This window comes from Manacus candei, unplaced genomic scaffold (genome assembly GCF_025592945.1).
Source record: "Manacus candei isolate 608988 ecotype Guabito, Panama unplaced genomic scaffold, ASM2559294v1 h1tg000014l, whole genome shotgun sequence".
Classification (NCBI taxonomy): domain Eukaryota; kingdom Metazoa; phylum Chordata; class Aves; order Passeriformes; family Pipridae; genus Manacus; species Manacus candei.
Window position 1 is genome coordinate 35,308,783 of NW_026138062.1, and position 20,265 is coordinate 35,329,047.

The 20,265-nt window shown below is 37.6% G+C and overlaps 1 protein-coding gene across 1 annotated transcript in view; it reads left to right on the forward strand.

Moving 5' to 3' along the window:
- Positions 1-20,265, forward strand: part of MIPEP (mitochondrial intermediate peptidase) — a 71,998-nt gene that overhangs the window by 13,127 nt on the left and 38,606 nt on the right. Inside the window, exons 7-13 of the mRNA XM_051780112.1 lie at positions 46-202; positions 602-650; positions 1,278-1,338; positions 1,976-2,028; positions 15,382-15,535; positions 16,483-16,560; positions 17,562-17,766. Coding sequence (XP_051636072.1) covers positions 46-202; positions 602-650; positions 1,278-1,338; positions 1,976-2,028; positions 15,382-15,535; positions 16,483-16,560; positions 17,562-17,766 — 757 coding nt within the window. The remainder of the gene's footprint in view (positions 1-45; positions 203-601; positions 651-1,277; positions 1,339-1,975; positions 2,029-15,381; positions 15,536-16,482; positions 16,561-17,561; positions 17,767-20,265) is intronic.

Consider the following 20,265-nt stretch of genomic DNA (forward strand, 5'->3'; position numbering starts at 1 on the left):
TTTTTTGGTTTGGTTTTTGTTTGTTTTTTTTTATTTATTTATTAGGTGCGAGAAGCTGCTTACAAGATTTTTCTTCACTCCAATGCTCAACAGCTGAGCCGACTGGAGGAATTGCTTGCTAGCCGAAACAGTCTGGCGCAGTTGGTTGGGTATGAGACCTTTGCCCACAGGGCTCTTCAGGGTACAATGGCCAAAAATCCAGGTATAAGGCATGTGTGGAGGGACATGTTGAGAAATCAAATGCACTGTATTAGGTGTATGGTCATAGGTTGGTTTCTTTAGCTAAGTTTACACATATTTGTTCTAGTGAAGTATTTTAGTGCAGTTACATTTTGCTGTATGCCATATTCATTCTCTCTGTAAATGACAATACTCATTGAGTAGGAACTGGTGGTTTTTTTCAGAATTGATGCTCACTCCCTAGATTATGAAGTTGTCATTATCTCTGCATGTAAAGTAAATGTAGTACTAAATTCTCTTGAAATGATGTCAGTGGAGTAGTTTATTAAAAATTTTTTTTCGTTTGGAATATTTTGATGTAAACTTAACATCCTTTAAGGGAAAAAATAATTTCCTTATATTCCATCCCGCCCCCTTCTAGAGACAGTAAGACAATTTCTGGAGAAGCTTTCTGACCAGTTGTCTAAAAGGTATGTCTTTTCAATTAAGTTATTTTTTTAACCATACTCTTTATTTCAAGAATAGAGGGACTTGTGCACTATTAAGTGCTGCTTATTATATGCTCTGATGAAGCAAAAAGCAAGACTTTCCCAGAGTTTTGAGATGAGCTATTTGCTTAGAATAAATTCTGTGCCTGTGATCAGAGAACACCCAGGACTAAATGCAACAAATGATGTGCCAAGAAATGCAGTTAACAGCAAACAAGACCAAGTTGAAGTGTAGAAGAACACCTCTCCTGGTCTTCTTGCCATGTGTGCAACTCCATATATTTTACATCTGTAAACAAATTCCTATTTGTCCATCTTGCCTCCCTTAGTTCCACACAGCACAAAACAGTTTCATCACTGTGTATAAATGGGGTGTATAGTAATGCTTTGGAGCTGTATAACTGGAGTAAGAAGGACTTAATTTGAAGGTACCTGAATGACAGAAGCTGAATGGAGAAGTTTTTTTACCCTGATATGTGGGCCTGCTATTTTGTATAGTACTGTAAATGTCTGATGATGGACATTTTCTTAGGATGGAGTATCATTGTGTGCTGTATTACATTGCTCAAAAATATTTCATAACACTTTCATCATAAAAATATTTTTCAGAACTCAAAAAGACTTTGAAATGATGACAAAGATGAAAATGAAACTCAACCCCCAGAATTCAGTAAGTTACATTTCTGTATGTGGTGATCCGTTTTCTTTTTAAAAGTATAGTATAAGCTAGCCCTGTTGTACAATTAACTCTATTTTAGTATGCAAGACATAGTAGAATTAGAGGTACATTCTGGCTTCAAATTGACTGCTAAGGTGCTGTATTAAAACCAAGCATTGAGTGTGAGAGAACTGTTGGTATATACAAAGTGATACTGAGATAACCAAACCGTAAAGTAGTGAAAGGGAGTATAACTTTGTTTCGAATTAATTAACTCATTTGAAAAATAAAGGCTGTACTCTAGGTTAGATGCATGTCTATTTTTATAGTATATTGTATGTCTTAATTCTGTACATATTTAGGTTTATCTTTTTATTTGAATTGAGTGTATTTCTTGAAATCTGGTATGAAGTTCTATTATATAGTTGAGTAAGAAGAACAATCTTCAAGAAATGTTAAGAAAATAAAGGTTTCAAGTTATGATATATGATGCTATTACCAATGATGGTTTTAGCACTGACTACTTCCCATTATGTTTTAAAGTTCTGTGCCTTATTGAAACTGCAAAAATATTCAAAGGAAACAAAACTTTTACCTTGGGTTCACTTGTTGTCCATTATTGTAATTATAAGCTGGAATTCTCTTTCAGACGCTGATGCCGTGGGATCACCCTTACTACAGTGGTGTCCTTCGTGCTGAGAGGTAAGCTCCTTATGTTCCTTATTGTAGTGTAAATGAGTGTCCTTGCAATAAGGATAAAGAAGGTTTTCAATGTAAACAGGATTGCTTTCTTTGAAGATGTACTCCGATATTAAAAAATAAATACTATCTGGTGGGATAGTTGTTTGTAACATTTCTTAGTTACTGCTGGAATGCCTGTAGAAATTTTTGGCTCCTCTCTTGTTTTGCAGGGAAGTATTGTCCCTCTTTGAAGATAAAAGAGAGTGAAGAAGTTTCAGAACAGATAGAAAATCCTTATTCTTGTTTTGCTTTTAGTTCTTAGCTGAGCTGTAGTAATGTTTAAAAATAAATTTTGATCACTGAATACAATCCAACTTCTCTTCATATTTTAACTTCATTTTACTTCTTACTGAACAAGCAACTTCATCGTCTTCTGCAGACTTCTTGAGTAGATCATCACTGTTAATGAATAGAATTCATTCTTATCTCTCTTGCAAAGACAGGAACTAAATCCTTTACACAGACTTAAATTGTGCACAAGACTATTGCACATAATGAGATGTCAGCTCTGAAAGACATGAACCCTGCATGTTGCCTCTATTAGATCAGCAGCGGTGACCTTTTAGGTTTCTGTTGGAAAAAATAATTGAAAGTTGTGCTTGTCTCACTAGAGGGGGAGGAAAAATCTTCCTTCATTGCAAATTTGCAGATTTTTGTTTTTTAAACAAACACAGACTAGATGTGTCTGATTAAAATAGTAGTTTACTCTGGATCAGAAAGCTATGGTAGTATAGACATGACAACGGAAGATTGCCAGCTGGCCTGGCTGTTCTGCTGCTTTCTTGTACTTTGCTTCCAGGGCAGTAGTTTTTGAGCAGCAGCTCTAATATTGGCCTTATCTTAAGCTACTGCATGCTAAGATGGGAACTGAGCTATATATGTGCAGCAACATTCATGTCCTGAGTGAGTAGAACTTGCCATGCAGGGGTGGTAGAGGAATATCCATTTGCTATATCTGCTCCCAGTAGCCAGTGCCAGAGCACAGTGCTCCACAGCATATGCTTAGCAGTGGGCAGCAGCAGGCAGTGGAAGAGGACTGCCGTACTCATTCAAGATATATCCTGTAGCTAACAGATCTACACTTTACCTTGCCTGTGTAATGTTTTCAAAACAGCAAGAATTACATTCTGATTCATAATGCTTTATATACTGTCAAATGTTCATGAAATTTACTGTCTGTGTATTGTATTTGTTTTCTGCATTTCCTGTAGTGTCTGCTTTCCCTGTTTTCAGAATTGTGCCATAAAGGTTAGTCTTAGGGGTAGAAGGCTCTGTATTTGTTTCTTTCTCCTCCTGGAGGAGTGTCTTCTGATGCTTATTGTCCTTAGTCTTATTGGTCTTATTGCACTTCTTAGATCACCACATAAAGCTAACCATCTCATAATTGAGTTGCTGATGATTACAAATAGATTATTCTGCATGTTTTGGCATTAGGAAGGAAAATATTTCCTTTCCTTCTGGGGCTTTGTAAGAGACCCATTTAAGTTACTTTAAGAATTGTATGGTAGCTTTATGAAGGGAGAGCTGCAGGTAAAACAGACCCAGACATTGGCAATGTATCTGCTATTTTTTATTTATTCAGACACCAAGTCTGGAAGCTGGATCAGTGTGAAGAGTCTCCTGAACCTATGTAGGGCCTCCCTGATTACAGTGCAGGATTGGGGCTCAGTGTTTTTCTCTCTCCAGGTTGGGTGGGAGTATTTTTTATGGCATTTATGTAGATCTACAAGCGTCTACAAGATGGAAGGAAAAGTGGTTTTCCTCTCCACTGTGTGCAGAACTGCTACACTGAAAACCAAGGGCTTAGATCTTTCACTGTTTTGTTTTCTGGATAGTACTCTGTCTTTGGGAAAAGTTTTTGATCTATGACTGAACGATGCTTTACATTCATTGTGCCCATACTGCAGATATTTAACAGGGTACTGGCTACTAGGTAATCAGCCCTGAAAAGTAAAATTCATTTTTCCACTGCATAGTATGAGAGACTGTGCTTTGTGACTGAAACTAGGCAGGAGTCAGAGTATTCATACAACCACCAGAGGACAGGAATATTCCTTATCATGTCTGTGCCCTAAATGCGTTCTATTTTTCACTTATTAGCCATGCAAATGTGATTCCACTATCCTTTATCTTGTATTTGTACTTACCTCAGTTTGACTGAGTTTGAATGGTTCTTGGATGCTATGGTATGATCAGTTCAGCACTTCTGTAACTGGAAGATGAGAACTGTTATGTGTCACATAAAGCTTCATACTGGCTGGAATTTGACTTTTGGCTATTTTTTGTGTGTCATGTTTTGGGACTCAGTAGTAGTTTGTGGATTTCTACATTAGAAATTTCTCGTTTCTTCTGCTTAATAGAATGTTTTTCTTGAAAGAGAAGGAAATGTATGCTTTGGGGTATATTTTTTGTACTGCTGTTGTTACTGTGGCTCTAGCTGATGTACAGACCCATAGTTTCCTATGTGTACATAAGATGCAAGTTATCTTTACAAATGTAGGTGTAAAGAAAGAGACTGATTTCTGATATGTCAAACATGCAGCACTAAGGTTGCAAGAGATATCAGATGAGATAGTGTCTGTGTCTGCTGGAAAAGATTTACTGTTTCTTCGTTTGGTCTATACAACCATATTTGCAAACAGGAATGTTGGGACCGGAGGGAGCATTAGACGGTGTGATCCCTGATGAGATCTTGTACTTCCTCTTTAGTTCCCCAGATTTTGACCATCTACATCTGAAATGACACTGAAATTCATGACATATTTTTAACGTGTCTGTTTTATATTTGCATGTTGAATATTTTAAATGTATTTATATATTTTATCTTCTAAATATACATTTATTCTTTGTTGAAACAGGATTAAGGAAACAAATCCTTCATTAGATCTGTAGTAACTAATTTTAAGAGGCAGATATTTACTTCTGAGGAATGCAGGATGTCCCTATGCGTTCTGTTGAGTTCTAATGCCATTTGCTGTCACAGCCGTGTTGCCTTTATTGTCAGTAAACACTGACAATAGCGCTTCCACAGCGTTCTGACCGCTGCTGCTCTTCTGCAGTTGAACAGCAGGAGGCGCTCCAGGCTCAAGTCACAGAGTTCGGTTTCTCTGTAAATTCGGACACAACAATTTTACTGTGAGCTTTCACCAAGTCTTTTCCCTGGAAACTTGATCCTACTTCAAAAGTGTATTCCTCCCATTAATGGTAACAGGATATTTTACTGCTTTTTTTTTTTTTTTACTTTTTTTTTTTCCCCAAGACTATGTTAAGTAACCTCTCTGGCTTTAGGCCCACACTTGCAAGAGTGTAATGTAGCTACAGTTTAAGCGGCAGGGAAAATACATGCCAGTATAGATGTACATTTAAGAGAAAAAGAAGACAAAAGTCTGAAATGGTAGTAGAATCTTAGAACATAGAGTAATTAGAAGAACCTCAAGAATTTTGGCAGGCTAAGAGTAATAAAACGGTGAATGCTAGAACATGCTTCAGTGTCTAACGAGTAAGAAGATGTCTAATATGTATATTATAAAAATAATAATGTTGAGTTTTAGTACAGACAAGTAACAAAGTATTAATTAAATCTCATTACTTCTCAGTAAGTGCAGCTGCAGTTATAAATAATTCTCAAGGCCCTGATCTTGCAAAGATGTGGCAGTCCTGCTGACTTCTTCCGGGTCAGAGGAAAAAACACAACAGGAAATTACCCTGAAAATGCTGGAAGAGATTTTTTGAGGTCAACTATTTGCCTTGAAGGCGCAATTGACTGTGCTTAAGCCACTTCTGAGAGAGATACAGAACTGTTCTTGAGAACTGTTGGTGGTGAGCTTAGTGTATTTGGTATTAATTCCTGTTTCCCTAACCTGTGGTTCTTACCAGGCCGGGTTGACTTCACTGGCTATAATTCACTGTTGGGATTTTGACAAAATGTCCCAGATTTTATTCAACTTGCAGGTGGGATGTGCTTGCAGGATATTAGGTTCTTTGCTAGTCCATTTCTTTGGGACTTCAGAAAGAAGATCAACTTTAGGGATGAGAGATCAATACCAAAATAAACCAGTTTCCTGATATATAGGAAAGAGAAACCATCATGGCAACTGTGGGCATTTTGGATGGTGAGGTAGCTAAACAGAAATTAGGAATAACTCACCTCCTTTCTTCTTGGGATTGTTCATAGGCTTCAGGAGAGAGTGGGCATCACTTTCATTTTTTTTTTTAGAGGGATAGGTTTAATACCGAGGTATGAAAAGATGAACGGATGTTTCTCAAGATCCTAGAAACTTCAGCTAACGTTGAGATTTGCAAGTTACTAGTAAAGAAACTTGTTCATGGCTGCTTTTTGTTAAATGATTTTTAGTTCTATGAAAAAAGTGTTGTTTGTTGGGAACACCATGTGAAAAAATAGCCTTTGTGGAATATGTGAGAAAACTGTCACTGTTCAATTTGAAAGCTGAAGTGGAAAATTAATACAAAATTTAAAAAAAACCCAGGAAATCTTTCAATCAAAGTGCTCAAAGAGGAGGATAACTTTCTATAACAACCTGTTTATAAGAAAGGGAAGACATGCCCTCTGTTAAATCATCTAATGTGGGTGCAGAAAGTCCATTTAACTTACCAGTCACTAAAGGTAGTGGACTAAGCTTTCTGAAGGAAAACTCAAAAGTTGCTAAAAAGGAATGCTTTGAAGCAGAATTCAAGTTTCAAGAATTCTTTCTTTATTCAAAACATTGTGGAAGGACAAAGAAATTGTTGCTGATGTGAAAACTAAGTCAAATCTAAAAATTGTGTACAGTTTCGATACCAATATTCTAAATTACCCCTTGATCTCCTCCAAAATATTCTATGAAGTACACTTAACAGAAAGAAAAAAGGAATGTGAAATACAGGTGCTAGTTTATGGTTGATGAGAGTACAAAGTCTTTCTATTATTATTATTATTATTGTTATTATTTTTAAGAAATTCAGAGTCTTCTATAAATCATGGTGAAGAATATCCCTTCAGGTAAAGAATTAAATTTCAGAGTCTGGCAGGTAATGAAAATTGGAAGGGATTTTCCTTGTCTTGATCTCTCTAAGTTAACCTGAGGGGTTCATCTCACTTTTATCTTCCACTAACAAGATTTTTTCAAGTTTCTTTGGAAGTTTTGACAGGATCTGTTTTATTAGAGATAGTTAACTTAGTGTTCTATGTTTTTGTGGATATCAACAGGATAATAATTTTTCTCAAAAAAAAAAAGTCAGGATATATCAGGGACTACATTTAATAGCCATTGAGAAGAATTCTTGACAAGCAACTCATTTACAGTTGTTAAGAGTGGGAATGCTCATGTTCTGAAGAATGGTGATCCTGACTCAAATATCCCTAATGTCCAAGTTTATAAAAAGCATTCTTAATAGAATAGATGAAAGTCATGCTACACAAAATAGTCCTAGCTTCCTTCCAAACATACAGCTTAAATGAAAGTGATTTTAGAAGTCTGCATTTTATTTAGACTCAGTGAAGTCATACAAGCTTAGAAATAATTATTTATAATCACATACTACATCTTTGTTCTTCACAGGGACACAGCCTTTTTGTTTGAAGCCTGCTGTTCTTGAAGAATAACCAAACCTCATTGTGTCAGTTAACTTCTCTTCAAAATTGTTTTTTAAATTGGTTTGGCTACTTTACTTCTCTTAAAAGTAGCGCTGGGCTGGTACACTGTAAAAGTAAGTTGTTTGGATTTTTTAAACGTAGTTAATCCTTCAATATAAAGCAGGAATTTTTTTACATCAAAGAAACTACTGTTTTCTTTGATATTTCTACTTTCTTTAGGAGGGTACTGAGATTTCTCTTTGTAAAGTTTCTGAGCTCACATTCTGACATAAAGTATATGAAAAAATATTCATTCTATTCTGGGCTTCGTTATAAATACAAATGCATTGCTGTTTGAAATCAGATGTTCAGAGTGAATTAAGTTCGTGGAATATATTTTAAGAAAAAGTGAATGCAGAGCAAATTTCTTTTGTTCATTTTTATGCATCTCAGTTTTTCACAGTTTTGGACATTTAGGCATGAGGGATATGCAATTCTACAGGAGAAACAAAATAATTTAAGATTCATTATTACAATAAAAGGAACTGCTTTAAACCTTGACTTTTATCTTTTTTTTTTTTAAGTTAAAGTAACTAACTGAAAGTTTGGCACAGAAGAAAGTTATTCTTTTCCACTGTAGATGGGTTCATGTATATATTTGTTGATGCTGTTTCTGATTTGTGCAGAGGCAGTGTGTACTGTTGTCCATTTTTTAAAAAAATAAATGTTATATGATATTTCCTACATTGAAACTAAAAACAGTCTTTTTTTTTTTCTGATATCTAGCCATGTACAAGTTGTCCTGATTTCAGGAAGTCATCTTATGGATGAATAATTGTGTTTTCTGGAGCGTATGTCTGTAGCAGAAGTTTTGATATTTCCTTTTCCTGCTCTTCCAGAACTACATTCAGATCCTTTAGGTTTCATGTAAGGACTTAAGAAAATTTACATGCTTATCCTTTAGAGATTCAGCTACACAACATGCAGTCCAGTCAGGGAAGCCAAAGTTCCAGAGAGAAGCAAGAGCTCATAGCTAAGCTCAAAACTTCTGCTAGTTACCTCTAGTTGGTACCTTATTAAGCCTGAAAGTATTGTAATATTTGTGTCTCCCTTTCTCTGGTGACATAGGCATCCTAAAGTGCCTATTTGAAGCGTCTGAATCACCTTCCTGGGGCCCAGAACTCCCATCTTAAGTGAAAGGATATCCAGACAGGATGTTTGATTCTTGCCTTGGATTGCTTAGCCGACCTGAATCCTTTTTCTTCCTTAGGAATTGCTGTAATCATGTTTCCATGTGTTTGTGGGCTTTGGAGACGGTAGTATAATGTTTTGCTAGAGACACTACTATGCCATGTGCGTGATCCTCCACACTGAATTCTGTCTGTCTGCTCTTCTGGAACAGTAAGCAAGCTGCAAATTACAGCATACAAGAAAATCTCTTCCAGCACTTCTTTGCAGTATTTGTCATCACTAAATGGAGCTCCAGCTGGTTTCCAATGCAGGTTTTAACTGTCTGTCTCCAGAACATTAACCTTTCTGGCTAGTATCAGTAACCCTTAGCAGAAATTTTCCTGGTAGCAGAGTGCCTGTTAGCATAGTTCAGTATGGGTCATGATAATTTCCCTTCTGATTTCTGTTCCCAAAAATACTTGAATGCATTTCCTGTTGGAGATAAAATTGTAACTTGCCTGAATAAATGTGGAGGGCATTTGCCAAAGAGTGTGCTCATATTAAAGCAGCTGCTTCTTGCAGTTTTATTTCAGTTTTTTACTATTTATTTTAAATAGAAGGCACGAAGCTGTACAACTATTCAAGCTCACAATTGACAGCAGCTTGAAAATCATGCGTAAAGTGATTCTTAGAATGGTTGTTGCTTTAACATGTCATATAATAAAAATAATTCTACGCACAGTAGGATCATGAACAGTTATTGACATGTAGATTATGAAGATTGGTTTGCTCTGACTAGTGAGCATTTCAGGGGCAGGCTAAACTGTAGGAGTTTGGAAAATCTGCTCCTTTTTATGTAGGGTCAGTCACTATCAGGTAATTAATGAACTGAAGTTTTTGTCCTTTCATTCTATTGACAGAGAAGTAATGTGCAGTGGTATCACAGAATTGTTATGGTTGGAAGAGACCTCTGGAGATATCTAGTCTGACCCTCCTGCCAAGGCAGGAATACCTTGGTTTTAGTAGGGTGTTGTTGAGAGGTTTTTGTGTGCATTTACAAATACACTTGGTTTTACATTTGAAAAACAAACAAACAAACAAACAAACAAAAAACGATCAAAGGAGGACCATACACCTGGGATAGAAGATGGTGAACTCTGAGTTTTCCCTTTAGCTTCAGGAAAAATTCATTTTAGTCTTGGATCAACCCTCAGAAAGGCTTTGCATCCTACACAGACAAGCTCTATCTTTGTTACAGGGCAATTTAAACTGCTAAAAGAGTATATTGATAGAAGTCTTCATCTTGAAGTTTTATGTGGTCTTTTAGATAATCTGGCCCAGGTCAGAGCACGTCATGAAGATACAACCCAGACCCTTTAACAGCATAAGAAATTTCATTCAAAGAGCTGAGGGAAGAAAAGTTTGGATTGCTGTCACAGTTGCAGTCCTCCATTGCTGCCAAAAAGTTGTGCTACCATGTTTTCAGGTTGGTATGAATTTGAGCACTGAAATACCGTGCCTGTGAAATGTTGTGTTCTTGCAGTTTCACTGAGGTGATGAAGTTGTAAGTGAGGCTGGGAAATCATAGCTAACAGATGCTTTTGTCTTGTCATCTGGAAACAATGAAGTTGGTAGTGGCTGCTACCGTTTGAGTGCCTGGAATCAACCAAGAATCTTCAATAAGGGAACGTCTAGTTTGTAAACTCTTCCAAATACTTTTCCACCCACACCCATGTGCCAGATTTAAGTTTTGTGGATCTAGTAGAGATTGCAGGAATTCCTATTCTGTTCATTGAGTATTCTTATTTTTGGGAAAGGTTCAAGTCTTTTAAATTAATTTCTTCCCTTTTCCCCCTTGTCCTCTAATCTTATCTAGTGTTACACCTTTCATTTTGCAGTGAGTAGCATTAAATCGTGAAGGTGAGGGCTCAAAAAAGAGTCAGTCACATGCTTGCGCTTGCCACTGAAAGGCAAGATCATCTATTAATAATAATTCTGGGAACTGAGTTTTTGGTTATAGGACATCAGCTTCAGATAGCTGAGGTTTTGGCTGATTGCTATTCCTAAGTAAGCCCAAAGAGAAAGTTTTCCTGGAATCAGTGCAAGTTTGGGGTTAGGCTTTCTTCAATTATGGTTGGTCTTACTTAATTTGTGAAAACAGAGTTCATGTATGTATGAGGTAGGACCAAATTCAGCACTTGGCAATTGAATCTGTGTTTTGGTGTCTGGAATGATCACTGCTTAGTGGGTATAGACTGGTATTAGACAAAGATTTTTGGAGATGTATTACACACTTCCTGGAGCTTTTTCTTTTTTAGTACCCAGTACTCATTTTGAAGTATTATTGATTATTATCATCTGATTGTGATAATTGTTTTATAGTATCATTTTAACCCCTTTCTCCATAACTCTGATGACATTGCACTGGCCAGCAAACAAATAAAAAATGGATGCCAGATAATGAGTGTAATAATTACTGCTGACTGCTGTCAGGTGTGTCCAAAAGTAATTTAAAAATCAGTTTTGTCTCATAAGGCGCTAGTGGTATTTGAGGATTTTTCAGTACCTTAAGCTTTAATCTTGTTTGCACACTGATATGATAGGCAAGGCAGAAATGGACAATTAAGTGAGATGAGAACCAGAAACATTATTTTGTTTTGGCATTCTGTATAAAAAAAAGTTGTTTTTCAAGGTTTTTTTTTTTATTTTCCGTTGGCAAGAGGAACATTAACACACATCTTTCATTAAATGTGGGAGAGGTTTGATCCTGACAGTGTTCTACCAGAAGAGGCTTATATTAACTGTGCAGTTTCTACTAAAGTGGTTGTTTAGTCAGGACCTCATTGTACTCAAAATGTCAAGATTGTGACATCTTCAAACATCAGCTAGAATAGGGGACTAGTTTCTCTGGGGAGTCTGCCTTAAGGCATTATAGTCTGTTACTGCTATTTTTATGCGTGGGTGGATAAGTATCATGCTTTTTTCGAAAGACAAAACTATTACAGACTGATTTCCCCTCTACTCCCCTCACTTTGGATAGCGACAGTGTATTACAAAATACCTATCAGAAAGCCTTCTTCTCATCCTCATTATCGTGGGATAAGTTCATGGGGACAATGTACATGTTAAAGGAGTGCTAAGAATGAGGAAGAAGTGATCTTCTCCCTCTAATACACTACTGTCAGCTCCTCTATCCATGAAGAAGTATCATTGCTTTCTCCTGCTCGTATGTATCGGTGTTTCTGACAGAAACAAAATGAAAAGTAGTTTCAGAGTTTTTTTTCCTTCACCCCTCCAGCAAACACATTAGTTCAGTATTTCAACTGAATGCATTAATCCTTTGCAGTCAGCAGGAAATGTTGTCCTCCTCTGATAAAGCTGGAATCTATCTCATACTGCAGCTGTGTGTTCTTAGTCCTAGGCTACATATAACAACTTCACAGAATAGTTATGGTTTGAAGGGAGCTCTGGAGGTTGTCTGATCCAACGTCCAGCTAAAGCGGAGTCCCATAGAGCTTGGTGTCCAGGATCATGTCCAGTCAGCTTTTCAATATCTTCAAGCAGTAAGACTCCACAGTCTCTAGGAGTAACCTGTGCCACTGTTTGGTCGCCCGCACTGGAAAAAAATTGTTTCCTGATGTTAAGATGAAACCTCTCATATTTCAATCTGTGCCCATTGTCTTTGGTTCTGTCATTGGGCACCACTAAGAAGAGCCTGACTCTGTCCTCTTTGTACCCTCCCTTCAGAAATATATACTCCTTAATAATAAGATCCCTCTGAGCCTTATCTTCTCCAGGCTTAATAGTCCCAGATCTTTTAGCCTTTCTTCATAGGAGAGACACACCAGGCCCTCAGTCATCTCAGTGGGCCTTTGTTGCATTCTCTCCTGTATGTCCATGTCTCTCCTGTACTGAGGAGACCAGCACTGGACACAGCACTCCAACCTGACAGTACTGAGTAGAGCAGAAGGATCACCTCCCTAGACCTCCTGGCCGTGCACTTCCTAATGCACCCAGGATACCATTCTTTGTGGCAAGGAACCATTGCTGGCTTATGTTCAACTTGGTGTCCACGAGGATGCCCAGGACATTTTCTGCAAAACTGCTTTCTTGCTGGATGTCCCCCAGCATATACTGGTGCCGGGGGTTGTTCCTTCCCAGGTGCAGGACTTTGTACTTCTTTTGAACTTCAGGACATTCCTGTCAGCGCATTTATCCAAGCTGTCAAGATCCCACTGGATGGCACCATGAGCCTCTGATATATCAGCCAATTTGGTGGACAGTTTGATTGACACCCAGTTTGGTGTCATCTGCCAATGACTAGACAGGACTGGACCCAGTACTGGCCCCTGGAGTGTACTGCTGGTTACTGGCCTCCAACCTTTGTGCTACTGATCATCATACTGCTATGTAGGATGATGGTATCAAATGTGACAGATGTGGTATCAAGTGATGTGACAAAAAACAGTCCTAGACTATTATGGAAGTTCTTATGATTTGCTGCTAAAAGAAGGGTCATTTTCGCAGGTCTTGTAGTCTGTATGCAGGGAGAGCTTCAGAGTAGAATCAGGAGGGCTGAAGCACTTAGTGGTGGGTTTAAGTTTTCATGTAACAATCTGGGCAGAAGGTGATCAGAGGGTGATTCTGTAGGAGTCTGGAGACATTTATCTGCTAAAGTTTTCAAAAAAACGCCACTCTTGAAGGAGCTGCAATACTGAGGACTTGCTGACTTAAAAATTCTCCAGATATTCAGCACATACCCTGTAATTCTGTACTTCTGGGGGGACTCTGTGTGTGAATCAGTGTCCTCTGTACTCCAAATGTCTGTGGCTTACATGGAAATGAACTCATCTCTTCTGCTTTCTTTTAGAGACTTGCTTACAGTCTTTTAATCTAACTTGATCTAAACTGATTTGTATCATGCTTCTTTCTGTTCTTTTGGTGTAATGACTTTCTGAGTAAGAAGGAAAACGTGTGTATGGAAGCATGCAAAGTGTGAATTCAAGTGTTGCTATGCATCTAGAAGTGTGTCAGTATAGTAGAGGCAAAATCTGCTTTATTTTCTATGTTCTAGTAAAGTAGAATGGAATACTCTGGCTTTAGCTTCTTGCATTTGTAGTGTGAAAATAAGCAAAATCTTGTACTTTAACATGTCTGTGGCTTCGAGGATTAACTCCACTTAGAGGAGTAACTCACCCTGCTGTGCCTCGCAGTGCAGTGAAGCTGAGTAGTGAATTGTAGCTGCAGTTGTAAGCAGCACATTGGCAAATGCAGTATCCCCAGTGGGCTTCATTTTTAGGTCGTCTCTGTGTGGAAGTGGGAAGGAAGGAAGGATAGGTGAGTGAATAGGGACTAGCTGGCTCTTTCACAGCTGGTCAATAAGTCTTTTGATCATGGACCATAAAACAGCATGGTTCTCGTCTTTGGTGTCCAGCTATTGTAGTCTAGCCGATGCTAGAAGCAAAGAAGCAAAAGCACAAGAGTGTGAAAGAAGATAGAAGGGAGTGACTGTGATTCTCTAGAGTTAAACAGTCTTTAGTCTTAGACTCCAGAAAATGGTATAAATAACACTTGGACTTTGTATGTGAAATGAGGAGACAAGAACATTTTTGCCATTTGCGGTGCATGCACAGCAAGCAGATTCCAGTTTTGATTTTGCTGTTGCCTCCAAAGAGTTGTGTAGTCCTGAGCAGCTTGTGAAAGGTATAAGTTTACAAAGCATTTGTCTGCTTGATACACTTGTAGTGTGTTTACTTTTTAGAGTCAGAGCCTCAGGAAGTTTGAGCCCACTTATAGGTTGCATACATCTCTGAACTACTTTTTGTTCATTCTCAGTTTATATGTGTGCATGCAGATGTATGGTGTCTTCCTTCCTATGATTGTCTTCTGTGCTCCAGTGTCTTGAACATAGTTGGTTGAGGACAGGCTCAGGAAGCTTGGCCATGTTTGAAATCCATGTCACATACTAAAATCTTCATGTGGCCCAAAGCTGCAAGATACTTTCTACATGGTTCAAGAGAGTCCCCAGAGCTTGGGGTGTGATTTGTGCATGGGAGGTGATTGTGTCTCCTTAGTGTTTCTATCGCTGAAAGAAATAGTGAAAGACAAGACTGCAGAGTCAGCAGTGCTTACCAGTTGGTTTCCTGCCCTAGCTGAGGATTTGGCTTACACCACAGCCAAAACCAGCTCATTTTTCTGATCAGTCACACAGTGCAGCCTTGGCATGGGAAAGGCACTTGAGTGCCAGTGGCCTCTTGTGGATCAAAAGCCACAGCTTGGCCACCCATTGTATTGCCATGGTCTGTTTAGCTACATGTTCACTACATTTCTGAAAATGATAGTCAACATCTGTTGAATTTGGTGTCCAAATTTGAGTATAAGAAAAATCACGTTACTCTTAAGCTCTGTGCCATAACTAGCCTGTGACTTAGTTTCACTATTTGAAAAATAAAGCATGCCTAGTAACGGCCTTGGGGCTGAATTAGTGTATTTTGTCCTATGGCTTGAAGGTGCAAATGGTAGTTTATGTAGCTCTGCTAACTGACTGATTTGGGATTCTTGTATTTCCTTAGGTACAACATTGATCCTAGCTTGTACTGTCCATTTTTCTCTCTTGGGGCATGCATGGAAGGTTTGAACTCTTTGTTCAGTCAGCTGTTAGGAATCTCCCTTTATACTGAGCAGACAAAGAGAGGAGAGATTTGGTCTGAAGATGTTCGAAAGTTGGTAAGTATTCTTGTTCCCAGCGTCTGAAACCAAAGGGAAGATAGACAAGGCAGCGTGTTCCTGTGAACCAAGTCAAATTTTTTTTTAAAATTACTTGGGTACCTATCAAAAGGACAAACTAGTTGTCTAATTTTAGTTCAAGTTAGACCTCAGGGGCTTTATACTTTCAAAGTGTCTTTTGTATGTTTGGTATTTTATGAACTTCACAATATCTCTGTGTAGGGTGCCTGAATCAGAGGCAGTTTTTCTGTTTGGAGATTATTGCTGTACCTTTCAAGATGTCCTTTTGAATGAGCCCTGCTAGTTTTTTTAGTTTCAATTTGTAGATAACCATAGATGACTAGAATGCTGTAGGTGTGGATCCTAGCAGTCATGTGTCTTTTCCTCATTTTTTTTAACTCTGTGTGTCATCTTTACTTTGTGATTGATTTTTATGCCTTTTATTTTTCTGCCCTCTTTTTAGGGGTGGGTGGAAATAAAAACTTGGGCAGTAACTTGGGCAATAACTTGCTCATCAAGTTCCCAGGTTCCTCTGTTGTCTTCCCTACATTTGTTGACTGCCAGATCTTCTCCAGTGCTTTTCCACCTCCAGCCTCCAGCAAGAGCTGCTGTTCTTTATATCCTGTGGGTCAATTTTAGTTACTCCTTACTCTTTCTATTTTTATATCCATGGTAAATTGGCTTCTGTTTGACATTTGAGGGCTGCTTTTAATACTGATCTGTGACTGATTAGTTTTGAGTGAAATGCAGAAATGTCTGTAGTTTGAGAGACAAGCTGTGAATTTTCTATATATAATTTTTTCAATTAAAATTACCAACTGATTTTACATTAATTATTCCCAGTTCATTTGGCATTTATTAATTTTATATCTTTGAATTAGAATATTGTGTCTTCAATTTACACATCAGTGCTTTCACTGTGGAAATGATACTCTTTTTTTCTTCAGGCTGTTGTTCATGAAACTGAAGGTTTGCTAGGATACATCTATTGTGACTTCTTTCAACGACCTGATAAACCACATCAGGTAACATTTTTTATCTGATTTCAGTGTGGGTTTTATTTGAGTAATGAGTGTAGCATTAGTGCCATTTATGTTTAGTGTAAGTTTTTCGTAAAAGTTATCTTGATTTTAAAATAAATTAAATTTAAACAGGGAAAGTCTGTAGCTCGAAATGTGCTTTTAGGTAATATATTTTTTTGTGAGTAACCATTCATTTAAAAAACATTCTCAGTAGGCTGAACTCAGAGTCTGTGGTACAGACTAACAGGCACTATGAAATGTCACAGAACTCTGTTTAGAGAAATGGTAGATATTTAAACACCTATTTTCTGGTGTTCATAAGTAGGAACAATCTGAAATTTACACTCTCTAAAGGTAAAAGCTCGTAATGAAAACTAATTTTTATTCAAAATTCTACTTAAAACTGTAAATGGTTCTAACTTGTGGCTTGCTCACTATCTGATGCCAGTATACTTACTATATGATGCACTACAGTACACACTTCACTCAGTAGAAACATCTACAAATTATCACCTTTAGTGAGGTGATGAGTGGACAAATTTTAAATCTACATTAGCTTAATGTACTGCTCTGTTTTGCTAATTTTTCACAATAGGAGTGCTGCGTGGTATTAAGATAATGAAGTTATTGCTGAAGAGTGAGAGGAAAACTTAATCTATACATTATAGATTTGACACATCAGTAAATTTCTTTGAGCTTGTGATATTTTTTTAGAAAAACTGAGAGGTCTTGATAATTCTAAAAAACAATATTTTCTAAGAGCAACATGGTGTTTTCTTTATGGAATAAAGTAATTTCCATATGAATTTGAAACAAATAATAAAGATGGAGAAACAGTGAGCTGCTATTGAACAACACTCTTAGTGATCATTGAATTCTACTTGTGTAACTGAGTATATGGTTAGATTTAACAATTTAGGTTTAATTTAATAATTTAATAATTGTTTCAATATCATTGATGTAATGACATTGGCTGTCCATATGTTTGCGTTTATCTTGAAAAGGATTGTCACTTTACAGTTCGAGGAGGAAGGCTAAGGGAAAATGGAGAGTACCAGCTACCTGTTGTTGTTCTTATGCTTAGCCTTCCCCATTCAGCAAGGGGTGCACCAACACTATTAAGTCCTGGCATGATGGAGAATCTCTTCCATGAAATGGGACATGCTATGCATTCTATGCTGGGAAGAACTCGGTACCAGCATGTCACTGGTAAGAATGCTTTAACAGTGATTTTTTTTGTTTTGTTTTAGTTAAATGTTTAATTTCCAGAAGAAAAGAGTGGATTAAAAAAAAAATCAGAACAAAACAAGGAAAAGAGAGTACGAACTAGCAATGGTTGAGTCATGCAGATAGTTCTACACCTTTGAAGACTTGAAAATGCAGTATCAGGTCCTCAGATATTATCTAAAATCAACCAAACAACTCTTGAATATTATTCTTCTTCTAATAAGAATTAGGCATTTGCACCTCTTCTTTATGTACTGTTGATCTTTGTTCTGTTGTTGGTACCCACTCTTGCAAGTTTGCCTTATGTGGCGTTTATAATTGTTGGAACACTTGGAGGATTGAAAATAGATTAAACTAAAGTTGTATCTGGGTTGGAAATGATTTAGGAAATTGAATGAAGAAGAATTAGTGAATTAGGTCTTGCAAAGAGCATACACTGGCAATATAGAAAAATCTGTAAAGCCAGGACTTTTCTAGTTGATTCTGATTAAAGCAAAACTGATATATTGAAAACATACTGTATTTGCAAGCATGACTAACTGGTGGGCCTTTTAGTCATACATGAGTGAACACAAACGAATATGCAATCACAGCTTACTGGATGCACAGGAAAGGAATATTGCCTTTTTTAATTTAGGCTCCTTTCTCAAGTAGTGGCAGTGAGTGTATTGGCTGACAGGTTGCTGGCTTCTATAGCCTTCTGCAGTTGTGGCAAATGGGTCCAAGACGTGCTGGCTAAGGCTGCTTGGCATGCTACTTTTTTTGGCTGTGGACAGCTTGGTATATTCTTTTCTATAACAGTGTGCTGAAAATCCCAAGTGCAGTGGACATTTACTTATTAAAAAGCCCACAACTGAACAGATGCGATTGCGACTTCCTTGTCTGAAGATTTTTTTTTAATGTTTTACTATTTTTACATTAGGCTAATGATACAAAGGGGTGTCTGTGGTACAGTTAATATTTTATCAATACATACCTCTGCAGCCAGAGGCAAAAGATACTTTTTTTTAAGTCTTCCACATAAAATTAAAATATGCTGAGCTGTTTCTGAGTATGTCTCTACTGGACATGGTTAAAACAACTGAAGACAGCATGAGCTCTTTCAGTATAAGCTCTGTGTAGTCCTTGGGACAGCTAAGGGCCCTCCCCCACTGCTTCCACTCATATAGCCTTGCTCATCTTGACCTGCAGGAGTACTTAGATGCCCAAAGTAACTGCTTTGGTGAGAGTTCTCTTGTGCTGAATCATGTGTCTGCATGTCAAAGTCTTAAAGGGGCAGGAAACGGCTAATTTTGAGACCTCAGACTTTCCAGGAACCCCTGTATATGGTTTCAGTGTTGCCTTAGCTCCAGGCAGTCCTGTATCCCAGAGGATTTAACTCGAGATCTAGCATTGCAAAAGCAGCACTGGAGGTCTGTGGTGTTGTTTCTGCAGAGAATCTTTTTTTTTTTTTTTAGGATTTGGAATGCTTAGCAGTCAAAGGGCTTGTCCCAGGGATGTCTGTTAGGGGCCATCTCCTCTCATGAAACACTAGGGTGGCAAAGTATGGAAACAAGATGACTGCAGGCTATCGTGAGAACAAAAAATTTGACATTCTAGTTGAGATGAGATGAGTATTTGACATCTTTCCTGCTCTCTCCCACCTTCTTTTTCTGATTACATTCCCAAATGTTCAGGAACCCATCCTGCCCTCCGTGGGCCCAAAACTTGGATAATACTATATAGTTTTGACTTAAGATGTGCTTCTTTTTAAACTAATCTTTCATTTTACCATATGCATTTATTGGTTGTTTCATGCATATGTATGTATAAGATTTTTCAAAATGTAGCCTTGAATTCCATTTCAGTTTATCATGCGGTATAGAATGCCTACATTTGTTTTACAGGAGGGCTAACTTATCCCAGATAACTGCCTTTCTGATTTTACCTTTTACCTTTCTGATTTTCAGATAACATAAATCATGAGTTTCTTCAATGGTTATTAAAAGAATTATGTTACTTTGTTAAGGAGCACTGAGAAAGCATAAATACCTAGACTGGTGTAGTTTTGCAGGCTTTTGTCTTGGGACCTGCCTTGTTTTAGGCTTTTTAAAAATTATTTTCAAACAGCAACAAAAAAAGACTACTAATGAAATGTGATGGCACGAAAGACGGATTGGGGTATTGCATAAGAGCTGAATGACTGGATACTAAAGTCTTAGAAGTAAAATATAATTCAGAACTACACAGTGCACATCATGCATTTGCAGAGTACAAAGAGAATTTATGCTTGGATTTTTCAGCAGTAGTGGAGAAACAGAAGAACAGTTTTATGTAATGCAGAACTGCATATAGCTAATGTGTCTGTGAAACAGTCAAATGTGGTTTGAAATTGCATTGGAGCTGTATGTAACAGCAGTACGTGTTAGAATGGTAAAGATACTGGTGAAACCTCATGCAATCTTGGGCATAGTTTTTGTGTCTCTAGTCTGAAGGTGAGTT